The 13,331-nt window shown below is 44.8% G+C and overlaps 1 protein-coding gene and 1 long non-coding RNA gene across 14 annotated transcripts in view; one reads left to right on the top strand and one right to left on the bottom strand.

Annotated features, from left to right (window-relative positions):
* Nucleotides 1-4,428: 4,428 nt before the first annotated feature.
* LOC120102320 (uncharacterized) lies at nt 4,429-6,661 on the bottom strand. The gene is made up of 2 exons (XR_005503661.1): nt 6,526-6,661; nt 4,429-5,457 (listed from the first exon to the last, which is right to left on the bottom strand). It is a non-coding gene; the product is annotated as an uncharacterized LOC120102320 (long non-coding RNA).
* Dguok (deoxyguanosine kinase) overlaps nt 6,600-13,331 on the top strand; it is a 27,631-nt gene continuing 20,899 nt past the window's right edge. For 9 of the 13 annotated variants that reach the window (XM_039107337.2, XM_006236737.5, XM_008763057.4 and 6 more), the window contains exon 1: nt 6,655-6,796. In XM_039107337.2, coding sequence (XP_038963265.1) covers nt 6,655-6,796 — 142 coding nt within the window. Of the gene's footprint in view, nt 6,797-13,331 lie in introns of all 13 variants that reach the window. The other 4 variants (XM_039107340.2, XM_063285802.1, XM_063285804.1 and 1 more) reach the window with 2 other exon arrangements.

The raw sequence follows: 13,331 nt of genomic DNA, 5'->3' as shown, positions 1-13,331 counted from the left end.
CCCTCATGAGACATTTCTAATTCCCAACACTGCTCCTGAGAAGTAGATGCTATAATTATCCCCACATCACTGACAAGGACTCACATTTCTGAAAGCCTGAGTTTTCTTATTCCCACATTGCCAGATATGTGGTTCTTGTTCTTGCTGACGTTCAAGGAATGAAAATAAAATGGCATTGTAGACTAGCTTTGGTGCCAAATATACTTGAGTTTCCTTGGTTCTAGGAAGGCTTCCCCAAGACCTTAACTCCTCTGGGCTTCCATTTATGGGGAGTCCCTTGTCACAGCTAACTCACTAGTGACTAGGCCATCATGCTAGTTAGTATCAGAAGTAGGCACTCATTTCTGCTGGATGTCCTTTTCTTCATCTTCTTGGCCTTGTCCTGGCCCCCAGTCATTGCAAACATACAAACTTAAAGGCAGTGGGGCCAGTGGCCAAGAGGAGAGACCTCAAATTCTTAGGCAGTAGCTCACACTTGAGTTCTGTGAGTGAGTGGGATAGAGAACGTGTTTCAAAGCCTTCTTGGAATGCAGTCTTAGGGTCTATTTCCCAGAAGCAGATCCTGAAATCCTACAGATGTCTCTGGGGAGGCCCCAGTAAGCATATCTTGGAAGAGGCAGAACAGGAAGAGGAAATGGGGGAGCTTTGGTCAGCAAAGACCCTTTGAGGGGCTGCTTGCTTCTAACTCATACACATATCTCTAGAATCTAAGACAAACCAGAAGTAGAAAGCCAGCATACAAACCCAGCCTTCCAGGGGCTAGTGAGAGTGCACCCTGGGAGCACAAAAACTCTTTGACTTATGTGTGTTTCCTCAGGGACTCCTCCAAGGGACTGGCTGCTGGAAGGCCAAGCTCAGCATACATACAACACACACTGCATTCACTATACATGTAACACAGAAATCCACACAGCACACACAAAAACATACACGTGCACACACACACATGCACACATGCATGCACACAGAAGATCCAAGAATAGGTAGAGACGGACTTACTCTGGACAAGTGCTCTGGAACCTCCACCTGTCCACCTTGGGGGACAGTGGGCAGGCTGACTAGTCTCATCCTCCCTATCCTCCATACCCATCCAACTTCCTGTATCCCCCTTTATCCCTATCCTACTGTTTCTCCACTTGAAAAACATCACAAAAATGCCATCGTGAGTTCTTCAAACTTTGGATTTATTGATAGAAGATAGATAGATAGATAGATAGATAGATAGATAGATAGATAGATAGACAGACAGACAGACAGACAGACAGACAGGTCTATGTTAGTATGTGCATATGTGGGTAGGCTTGTGCATGGAGGCATCCAGTGTCCTCCTCTGTCATTTCCTGCCTATTCTTCGAGGCAGGGGCCTCTCCCTGAACCTGGGGTTTGTGCTTTCTCATCTAGCTGGAGACTAACCAGCTCCAGCAATCCTCATGCCTTCACCCACCACGTTTTCAGATTATGGGAATGCCTACAAATGTAGCAAGTGACATAGGTCCTGGGGTCTGAACTCTAATCCTCATGATGATGGAGCAGTGGTCTCAATAGCTGCTCCATCCATCTGTCTAGTCCCCTGTCCTAGACTCTTTAGCTGATGTCATATTATCTGCTGATAAAGAGAGGTCCTGTGATTTGAAAATATCCAAAAGGAGGCTAGAGAGATGGCTCGGTGGGGAAAGCACTTGCTGTACGTGTCAGGTACCTGAGCTGAGATCCTCAGAACACACATAAAGCTGGATGCAGTAGCGCCAATCTGCAATCCCAGTATTTCTACAACTAGATGGGAGCAGACATAGGTGAATGCTCAGGAACTCAAAGGCCAGAGAGCCTGGCACGCACAGCAATAAACAAGCGACCCTGTCCCGAACAACATAGAAGGCAAAACCCCACACCTCAGGTTGTCCTCTGACCTCTGTGTAGATGTGCACTGTGCTATGTGCATTCACACATATACAAGTATATATAAACACATGGATATGCATGTACACCACACATTAAATAAGTAGATGTCCAGGCAACAGAAGAAAGCCACCTCTTCGGACATTTGTCTCAATACTTTTAGTGATGGCATGGTCTTTAATGTGTTGTCAGCCAGCCTTGCTTATGACTGCAGTGTTTATACACCCTTGAAAAATAACTGTAGGAGTAGCCAACCAATGACTGGTCCAACTTGAGACCCAGGCCATGAGAGAGTCCATGCCTAACATTGCCTAAAGGGCCAGAAACCAGAGGCTGGATAGACCAGAAACCTAGGATAGAACCAAACATGACTGGCTAGTTAATTAAAAATTAAAAATCAATCAAATGATTCCTAATGATGCTCTGCTATACTTATTATAGGCCTGACCTAGCATAATTGTCATCAGAGAGGCTTCATTCGGCAAACATTGGGAGCAGATTCAGAGGTCCACAGCCAATCAAACATTAAACAATCTGATCCTGTGGGTTGGAAGAAAGATAGCAGGAGCCAGAGTGGTCAGGAACATAAGAAAATGGCCCACACAATCAACTAACTAGGGCTCATAGGTGCTCACAGAGATTAAACTGACCATCAGGGAGCCTGTCTGGGTCTAACTTACGTTCTCTGCATATATGCTGATATACTGTAGTTGTATAGCTTGGTTTTCTTGTGGGACACCGAAAAGTGGGAGCAGAGTGGGGGGTTCTCTCTGACTCTTTTGCCTGCCTTTGAGATCCTTTCCCTCCTACTTGGTTCCAATTTTAATGTAAGGATATGTGCCTAGTCTTATTGCAACATGATATAGCATGTTTGGTTGCTATCCCTGGGAGGCTTGCCCTTTTCTGAAGAGAAATAAGGGTGGGGTGGGGACTGAATCTGGGGGGATAGCGGAGGCGGAGAGGGGGACTGGAAGGAGAAGAGGAAGGGGAGCTGGTAGGGATGTAGTATATGAAAGTAAAATAAAATTCAAAAAGAAAAAAAGAAAAACAACCCATCCTTCAGCGCTGCACTCGGAGAGCTCCAGGGTACCTGACACAGAGCAGATGTTTAGCAAATGTGAAATGAGTGGCGGGAAACTCCCAACCTGTGTCTGGCGTTAACTCCAGCAGATGTCTCGCAGCCACCAGGAGCAGAAGTGCCTTATTCCCCAAGGTAAGCAGAGTGAATTCCATTACACAACGCACCTCTGCCCAGCTTCTGGCTTGGAAAGACTCTATTGACACCAGCCAGTAGGAACTAATCATTCTGGGGAGGAGTTAATGATGCATTTGATTGCCCTTCCTCAGGCATAGGATGGTGCCCTGATCCTGGAAACCAATTGTCACTCTCAGGTTAGTGTTTGGGATCTGTTCCCAGCCTAGGACACTATTTTGAAGACCTTTGGGAGACAAGGCCTGTCTGAAGGAGTAGGTCTGTCTCTAAAGTGTGCTTTAGTCCGTTGTCCTAGACTGAAATCCTCCAGAAACCAAGAGCCAACAAACCTTTCCTCCAGTACCTTGCTTCGTCAGGTATCCTGCTACAGCAACGAGAAGGGTAACTAATCCAGTTCTCAAGTTTGTTCCATAAGACCCTAGATCCTGGCCACAGGCTCTTTCTCTTAGGAATTCAGAATTAGGACCGAAGAGACACTGAAAAAAATTACACCAGGTCTTCTGTAGCTCCGGCTTGACCTCAAATTCCTTATGTAGCTGACAATACCCTGAACCTTTGATTGTTCTGCTTCCACCTCCAAGGGTCCAGCGATTACTATTATCATACCCAGCCTAATTAATTTTTATGAATGGCATAGCATATAATAAACATTAAAAAGGATTAAAAGATCATTATTAATAGTGGCACCAGGGTAACTGGCAGGCAACTAGGTAAAAATGGTTTGGTTCATTAATTCACACCATAAATTCAAAATTAAAAACGATAGGCATGATGACACACCTGCACTGAGAAGGCTGAGGAGACATCTCCAGCCCCATACTAATTCATACACACACGCATGCACACACACACGCACACACACTGTAGCTGTCTTCAGACACACCAGAAGAGGGCATCAGATTCCATTACAGATGGTTGTAAACCACCATGTAGTTGCTGGGAATTGAACTCAGGACCTCTGGAAGAGCAATCAGTGCTCTTAACCACTGAGCCATCTCTCCAGATTAATTCATCTTAATAACTCCACATTTTTTAAGGCAAGGTCTCCCACTGTAGCCCAGGCTGACCTGGAAGGCCTGAATTGGCAATACTACTCCTGACTGACTCTCAAGTATTGGGATTACAGACATGGGCTACCGTACCTGGCTTTCCTTAGTACATTTTTATGTTTGTAAAAAAAAAAAAAAAAAAAAAAAAGCTCTTAGACACTCTTTTTTTTTTTTTTTTTTTTTTTTTTAGTTGCCTTTATTTACCTTTATCTGCAGACAACTTCGTCACTAAATTTCACAATGATGCGGAGGACAGAGAGACTCTCAAACTTTGAGGAGGGGGAACATTAAGTGTTTCCCAACTCTGATTTTATACAAGCAAAGGAATGTAATCAGCATTTTTACAGAGATGCTACTGGTGTATGGCAGTGGCAATGGACAGACTGTGGCAGCTCCAATCTCCACCAGCATCCTACCTAGGTTATCCACAATGTTTTCACGTATTCTAAGTTTTTTTTTTTTTTTCTTCCAGAGCTGGGGACCAAACCCAGGGCCTTGTGCTTGCTAGGCAAGCGCTCTACCACTGAGCTAAATCCCCAACCCCGTATTCTGTCTTAAATAATGAATGTTTATTTCATTTTCACTTGTTTGCAGGGGAGGTCACACAGCCAAGGCATTCTGGAGCTGGTCCTTTCACTTCACCATGTGGGACCTGAGGATTGCTCCACTGAGGTGAACAGGCCTAGCAGCAAGTGCCTTTAGCCAACTTGCCAGGCCCCTCCTCCTTTGTGAGCTAGCCTTGTGTATCCCAAGATGTCCTCAAATGCACCATGTAGCCAAGGATAACTTCGAACTTCTGATCCTCCTGCCTCTACCTCTCAAGCTCTAGAATTACAGGCTTGTGCCATCATATTGGCTTTTCTGCTGGAGATCCAACCCACAGCGTTGTCTGTGTTAGGCTCCACGGGTCACAGCTTTCCAACAACTGCTGGATTGTTGGTCTGGGTTTTCTTGGTTTTTTTTTTAAAGATTTATTTGTTTATTTAGTGTATGTGATTACACTTTCCCTGGCTTCACGCATACCAGAAGAGGGCATCGAATCCCATTACAAGACGGTCATGAGCCACAATGTCGTTGCTGGGATTTGAACTCAGGACCTCTGGAAGAGCAGTCAGTGCTCTTGACTGATGACCATTTCTCCAGGACTGTAGGTTTAATGTTCCAGAAAGTCTCTCCTCACTCACTGCATATCTCATTCTGTGTCCTTGGCACGTCTCTCCAGGATTCATTTCCATGGAGCCAACTCCATGCTTAATCCGACTCATTTTCCTGATAAGAGTCTTCCAAGAGAACACTTACCTATTTAAAAGTCAAAATAATATGGGGTTTAATAAACTGATTCCTTCACATATAAAATAATGGTCCAACATTGTGCTGGCAGTTACACAGAATGAGAAACATTACTTATGTACATTATTGGATTGTGTTCCCTTCCTGCTTAAAATTGTCTAGTTTCTTCTGTAGGCAATAAAGTCTCAAAGTATGGAGGAAGAAGCCATTTATCTTAGGGCCAGTGAGACGGCTCAGCAGGAAAAACACTAGCTGCCAAGACTGACAGCCTGAGTTTGACCAGACTCTTATAAGTCTTCCTGATGGTGCATGTGCACCATCAACCTGTAAATAAAACAATACAGAGTGGGCATGGTGGGGCACACACGTAGTCTTACCACTTGGGTGGGGGAGGCAGGAGGACAAAATAGCACTACATGAGTCCTTGTCTCAAAATATCAAAATAAGTATAACAAAATTTTTGTTGTTGTTCTGTTTTTCAAGACAGGATTTCTCTGTGTATCCCTGGCTGTCTTGGAACTCACTCTGTACACCAGACTGGCCTCAATATCACAGAGATCTGCCTGCCTCTACTTCCCAAGTGCTAAGATCAAAAGCATGTGCCACCATCACCCAGCAGTTTAAGATTTTTAATTACAATTTATATGGTGTGGAGATCCAACGCAGGGCCTGTGCATGCTAGACAATCATTTTACAATTGAGCTATATCTCCAACCCTCCATTTATTTTCACTTGTCTCTAGAAATGCAAAGGTTAGCATGCTCAAAGCCATAGTTTCTAAAAGTACTTGCCTGACAACCTGAGTTTGATCCCAGGGACCCACATAGTGAAAACAGGGAACCAGTCCTGCAAATTGTCCTCTGAACTACAAATATATATAACATACATACATACAATTATATATATATATGACAAAAGGGCTATACATATATATGTATCACACATATTAATTAAAACAACGAAAGGGCTATGAACGCCTGAACTCTACCTCAGCACACCCTCCTACACCTCAACACCGAGAAACCCCATATCACCCCCGCAAACATCGCGAGAACAGAGCAGTCCCTGAGGCCTCACCCGCTTAGCGAGCTAAAACCAGCCATTTCCTGTCTGACGGTCCTCTGACGTCAGAGATGCGCAGGAGTCGCTTTACCGCAGGCGGAAGTGCCCTCGGCGGAAGTGCCCGCCTTGCTAAGCTTGGGTAGGATGGCTGCAGGTCGGTTCCTTCTGCGTAGACTCCGAGCGTCTTTCCGTTCCCAGCCTCGGAACGCGCTCGTGGACGCACCACGCGCCAGGGGCATGCACGACGGGGGCGGCCCCCGAAGGCTCTGCATTGAAGGCAACATCGGTAAGGGCCAGAAAGTGGCTGTCAAGCCGTGGCCTCCGCCGAGTAGGTGACTGAGAGGCTGGGAAAAGAAGCTGGCCTCAGATCCTGCCCTAGCCCTGCCCACCTGACCCCCCTTCTCGGCCACCGCCAGATCTGCTGGTTCTGCTTGTTAGGCCTTTCTCCCACAGTGCACCATGGGTTTTGATTTGGGAGACATTGGGCCTCAGTGCCCGCCCACCTCCTCACCCACGGGGACGTAAAAGCCTGACGCAGGCTTTAGATAGCCCCAGAATTATACTGGTTTACTGGCATGTTTCATTCGCTAGAAATAGACAGTGTGCCGTTTGTTTTCCTAAAATAGCATCAGCAGATTTAGCAAAAGTAAAAATAAATGTCCAGTTTACATAGAATTTAAGATAATTTTGGTGTGTCACATGTAGTATTTGGGGCATACACTTAAAAATGAGCTATTGTTTATGTAGACTCAATTTTTTTTCCCTGAGACAACGTTTTTCTGTGTAGCCTTGGCTGTCCTGAAAGTCACTCTGTGGACCAGGCTGGCCTGGAACGCACAAGAGGTCTACTTCCCTCTGCCTCCCTTGTGCTGGGATTAAGGGGGGATGCCATCACCACTCGGCTTAGATCAATTCTTAACAGATTCCATTTTCACTATTTTGCTGTACCCCCATGTTTATTGCACTATAAATTATTATGGTGGTGTTCTTTTGTTTTGAAAACAGTCACTATGTAGCCCTAGCTGGCTTGGACCTTGCTGTTGAGACCAAGCTGGGCTCAAACTCACAGAAAGTTGCCTGCCTCGTTAGGAAATAAATATTTATTATATATTTTGTTATAAGTAACCCAGTATCTTACACAGAAAACAGGAAAGCAGCATGGAAGCAAAATGGTTCAACTCAATGTTGCTGAGTTCTGAGGGTACTTAGCTGTGGGCAGACACTGATTCATAATGGGATCAGCAGATATGGGGTGCTCAAGACATTCTAGCAGCAAATAGTTTCTCATTGTATTCATTCAACAATCACCCCTTGAGTTTCTTCCCTCTGCTGGCACTGCTCTTGGCTCTGAGGATACAGCCATGAGCAGATCAAATAAAAATTCTCCACTTGTGGACTTTTAATAGGGAATGATACATCATAAAACTACAGAAATTGGGGCTGAGGATTTAGCTCTCAGTGGTAGAGCGCTTACCTAGGAAGCGCAAGGCCCTGGGTTCGGTCCCCAGCTCCGAAAAAAAGAACCAAAAAAAAAAAAACAAAAAAAAACAAAAAAAGACTACAGAAATTAAGCAGGGTAAATAATAGTGTATTAGATACTGAGTAGGAGGAGAGGTTGAGGATGGTTGTCTATCTTCTAAATAGGGTAATCAGCAAATTCCTCGAAGGTGAAGGGATGCTTGATCAATAACCTGAATAAAGTGAGGGAGTGAGTGGACCATGTGAGTAGCTGACCACATTATCCAGAGCAAGTCCGAAAGCCTAGGGGATAGGATGGTGTGTTCAGTGAGCCGGAGGGAACCCATTTCAGCTGAAGTAGAGTCACCATGAAGAGCAGTGGAGGGAGATGATCAGGTGGGCGAAGGAGGACTGGATTGTATAGATCCCAAGACCATTGTGGGTTGTTTTTTTATTTTAAAATTTAGTCTCTTATATATTACATCCCAACTGCAGTTTCCCTCCCTCCTTTCCTCCCAGTCACTCTCTCCCCACCCCATCCATTCCTTCATTTCTCATCAGAAAAGGGCAGGCTGCCCAAGGATAGTGATCAACAGTGTCACAGGTTTTCAACCTGAGACAGGAAGCTATTCAATGGTTTGAGGTGTTGAGGGACAAAAGCATCATCTGCCCAGTGCATCGGAAGTGGAAGGTGTCAGTTAGAAAGCCATTGCAGTATAACAGGGTAAGCTGGGCCCAGTGAAAGCATTTAAGGCAGGGCAGCAGGACCAGGTGGTAGATGAGGTGTGTGTTCTACAGGAGCCAGTGATGACCTCAGTCATCTCTACTTGAACAGCTTGGAAGACTTAGTTTGGATTGTTTTCTAATGTGTATGTGTTTACTTATTTTATCATGGAATTGTGTGCATGCTAGCCAAATGTTCTGCTGCTGAAGTGCAGGGAGAGTTTTGGGTGCTTGTGAGTGACTGATATGGGCTCTGGGAACCAAGTTCAGGCCTTCTGGAAGGGCAGGAAACACTCTTAACTGCTAAGCCATCTCTCCAGCCCAGACTGTGAGCTTTGCTTTTGATTTGTGCTCCCCTCCCCACATCAATGTCTTGTTGGGGATTTGGCTCAGTGGTAGAGCACTTGCCTAGCAAGCACAAGGCCCTGGGTTTGGTCCCCAGCTCCGAAAAAAAAAAAAAAAAAAAAAGAGTTGGGTTTAAGCATATTGGGTTTCTGTACAGCTGTTGGATAGCTAGGGAGAAGTGTTCAATGTGCTTTTGGGTGTGTGAGTGGAGGATGCTGAGGTAGATCTGTAGATGGTATTTAAAGCCAGAAGACTATTGAAGGAAAAGACTGAGGACCTTGATGTTTGAGGTTATTTTTCTTTCTATGAAAGATTGAAACCCATTAGTAAATTGTTTTTTAAAAATGGTCTAGTCTTATTATTAAGTATTAAATAAATTTTAAAAAATGGTCTAGTCAAGAGGGGAAATTAGCTGGGTGGTGGTACAAGACATAATCTCAGCACTCAGGAAGCAGAGACAGGCAGATCTCTGAGTTTGAGGCTAACCTGATCTACAGAGTAAGTTTCAGGACAGCTATGGCTACACAGAGAAACCCTGTCTCCTGGGGGGTAGTGACTTAGAGAATTACTGGAATGCATCCTTTTACATTTTTATTGTATTTATTGACTCTGTGTGCTATGGCTCCTAAACAGAGAGTACCAGCATTCGTTTCTTCCCCCACTTCCTTCTTGGGATACAAAGCTACCTTACCCTCCTGATCCTGGGACTTTCCCACCATGATGGACTCAAACCGTGAACCAAAAGAAACCCTCCCTTCAGTTGTTTCAGTTGTCGGGTAGTTTGCTCCTGTGACAGAACTTTAGGAGGTGTTGGCAGTAGGTGGCTGCCTGAGCTACTAGAGAATTGAAGTCAGCGTGTGCCATAACCAGATTTGTTTCTAGAAAGTCACAGGCTACATTTAAGTGTATAAACAAGTGCTTATAAAGTGGACACTTCTTATGTCACATTTGTTGCAGTACCCATAATGTTTTGTTTCTAGCTTGTCCAATGCACAAGTAAGTGAGGACAGGCCTAGAGTAAAAACTAGTTTCCATGGCTATGGAAGTTGTAGGCGGAAAGATGACACGGGCCTGAGTATAGGGAGAAGGAAGGGACAGTTGAAAAGGCAGTTGGGAATTGAGATTGCCAGGACTTGGTGGCTGCTTGGAGATTAGTAGAGGAGGAGAATGCTCAGGTTTACAGTTTGTATTGACTCAGGAGGCAGAGGACAAAGTAAAGGAAGAGATGTTCTGGAGAGGTGAGAGTGATGCTTTTTGTCTGTGGAATCTGTGAGATGCACAGAGGAGATCCGAGTTGTCTCGAGTGGGTACCCAAGTGCAGAGAGACTTAAGATGGGACGGAGTCCAGGCATGGAGCTGGTGACAGATGGGGGTAGGTAAAGCCTTGCAGGTGCTGCAGAGTGACCTGGGAGACTGCATCTGACTTGGCTCTAGTCACTAGCTGCTTCCCTCACCACACACTCAGATGGCAGGTCCCACACTGAGTTCCTCATCCTGTGTGGGCTGGCAGAGCTTCGTACATGACTGTGTGCACTTGAGTGCTGCTGAGGTTGCTGACATGCTCAGTACCTTCCCTGGGTCAGAGCCACCAGTGCTCTGCTCATCTCTGTGTTTCCCTGTCTTTGTGTTCATGCAGTGACTGCCAGGGTCCTGTCCTAGCACATTTATGCTAAGTTAGTCATCATCACACAGGAAAGGGAATGGCTTCCGGTGTGATCCTGAAACCAAGCACAGTGTATGACTGCAGTTCAAAGCTTGGCACACAGCTGAGAATCCAAACAATAAAATACCTAGCAGCTCTTTTAGTTCTATTCATCACTAAGGTGTGTCCCTCAGTGCTTCCTAAAGCCCATTACTACAACAAAGCCCAGTTGAACTGTGGGTTGCCAGATGAGATAACTGTCAGCAGGTCATCTGAGCCCATTCCGTTATTTCACTTTGACACACCTACCTTGAGAAGGGGAGACAGTAAATTCCTCCCATTCTGGAGACTTGGGTGTAAAGCAGCACAGGGCTTTGCTAAAGACATATTGCTCATGCATTCAGAAATAAGTGTCTTCTGCACACTGTTGTGTCTTTTCCTCATATCAAGCTTTAAAAAAATGAGCAAAGAATCCTGGTGGGGATCCTGTTTCTAATACTGGATCTTGGACTCTCTTGTCTCTGTAAGTCACCTACCTCATTCTTATCCCTCCAATTCTATTCTTAGTCCCTGGCTAGGCACCCAGCATAGGAAAGGAGAAAGGTACAGAGCGAGCTCCCAGCCTGCTGGTGAGAGAGGAGGAGGGAGCAAGTGATTACAGTCTGTTGCCTTGGAAAACTAGAGCAGGCAGTGATGAACTCTGCCTAGGGATGAAGTTGAGATGGACAGAGTTCAAGGAGGCTTCAGAGGGTGACAGTGGTCAGATGAATCAGAACAGCTACAGTGGGAGCACCGGCCGGCAGACTGGCAGACAGGCAGGCAGGCAGGCAGGCAGGCAGGCTCATTCTTGCAGAAAGGCTGGTTTCATGTTTTTGGTTTTTTTGTTGTTGTTTTTTGTTGTTTTTTTTTTCCTCTTATAAATAGTTTCCCATGAAAAGAAAAAAAGAAAAGGAAGAAACTAAACAAACTATATTAAGTTTTCTTTTACACTTCTGATTGATTTACTAAATTTTCCCAGAAGTGGTTTTAGGATTAGAACCTTTATGATCCTGAGCTTAGTTTCAAGGTTGGAGAAGAAGATCCTTGGGGGCCAGAACTCAGCCTACTTCATTGCTTTAGCTCCAGTGGCATGTAGGAGGTGCTCCAAGAGCTTCTGATGAGTGCACAGCAGCAAACGCAGTTCCTCACATAGAGACAGTGTTCTTGGGAAGAACTTTCTAACATGTCGGGCTTATATTTACTACCATTAATTGACTTTAAATTAAAGGCTTTTCGCACTGAACCTTTTCCCCTCACATTTTCCATCTTATTGAGGAAAAGAAAGTGCTGGGCATTTTAATTCCACCTTTAATCCCAGCACTCAGGAGGCAGAGGCAAGCAGATTTCTAGGTTCAAAGCCAGCTTGGTCTACAGGGCTAGTGCCAAGACAGCAGAGCTACACAGAGAAACCACACACACCCCTCCCCAAAAGTAAAGACAACAGAAAATGCCCAGGGGAAATTGTATATTTTAGGATTTCTGTGAGATGCCAGTACATTACATTTAAAATAAAAGAAAATATGATCTCTGGGGCAGTAGGTCTATTTCTGTCCCCACTGCATTGCAGCTATAACAGCATGCAGTTTATAGAAAAGTTTGTGCAAAGCAAAAGCCAGGACTGGAGAAGGTAAGCAGTCACAACAGGACTCCATCTAGCTTGTGAATGACTGCCTTAAAGTTTAAAAAACTCACATGTTCCATTCATAATATACTCTTTCCATGTAATCAAACTAGAGTGCACCACAGGTAAGGCTCTTAAGGAAGACTTGATGCACCTCGAGAGGTGGGATACCCACGAAAGACAACAGATCTAATGACAGGAAGATCTAAGTTATGCTAAGTTCAAGATGTGGAGAAAAAGTTATCTGAAGGGAGGCTGGCTGTAGGCATGTGTATTCTTGTCATTATCAAGCCTCTGTGGCAGTGGAGAACCAAACCCAACTGTGAAGCCTCTGAGAACACTTCAAGACTTTTGTCTTTAAAGATTTTATTTTTAATTATGTATGTGCAGGTAAGATATGTCTGTGTAGGGGTACGTGTACTCGCATGCAGTGCCTGTTGAGGCCAGGAGAGGGCGTCTGATCCCCTGTAATTGGAGTTACAAATTATTGTGAGCAGTCCGATGTAGGTGCTAAGAATTGAACTCAGGTCCTCTGGGAAAATAGTAGCTATCATAACACTGGAAAGTTAACGCCATTTCTGGGTTTTATTTAAATACATAACCTCGCATCATTGAAATGATTGTTCCACATGTGTCAGTACAGCTCAGTTCTAATGGCATTTACTTACCTCTGTGTAGGTGAGCATTCGTTCAAGGAAATGCTATCCTATAGTGAATTTCCCCAGGCTATTCCAGCCCTAGTACAATGCACAGCATAGATCTCAGAACCTTCCATCACTATTTACTGTCTTTCTGTGCTGATGTTGCCTTCTGGTTACTAAGCTTACTTTCTAGAAACAGTGGGAGCTGTGCACAGGGTGCTCTGGACATTAGAAATGATTCTCCCAGTGACTGGAACTGTAGGTTCCCATTGTATTTGTTAGCATCTCAGGTTGAGTGTGTAACTGGAATGACTCGAATGCTCAGAGTTCTGATGCCCTGAGATGGACTAAT

The sequence above is a fragment of the Rattus norvegicus genome, chromosome 4 (genome assembly GCF_036323735.1).
Source record: "Rattus norvegicus strain BN/NHsdMcwi chromosome 4, GRCr8, whole genome shotgun sequence".
In the NCBI taxonomy this organism is placed as follows: Eukaryota; Metazoa; Chordata; class Mammalia; order Rodentia; family Muridae; genus Rattus; species Rattus norvegicus.
Note: the sequence above shows the minus strand (reverse complement) of the source record. Positions and strands in the feature narration are given on the sequence as shown.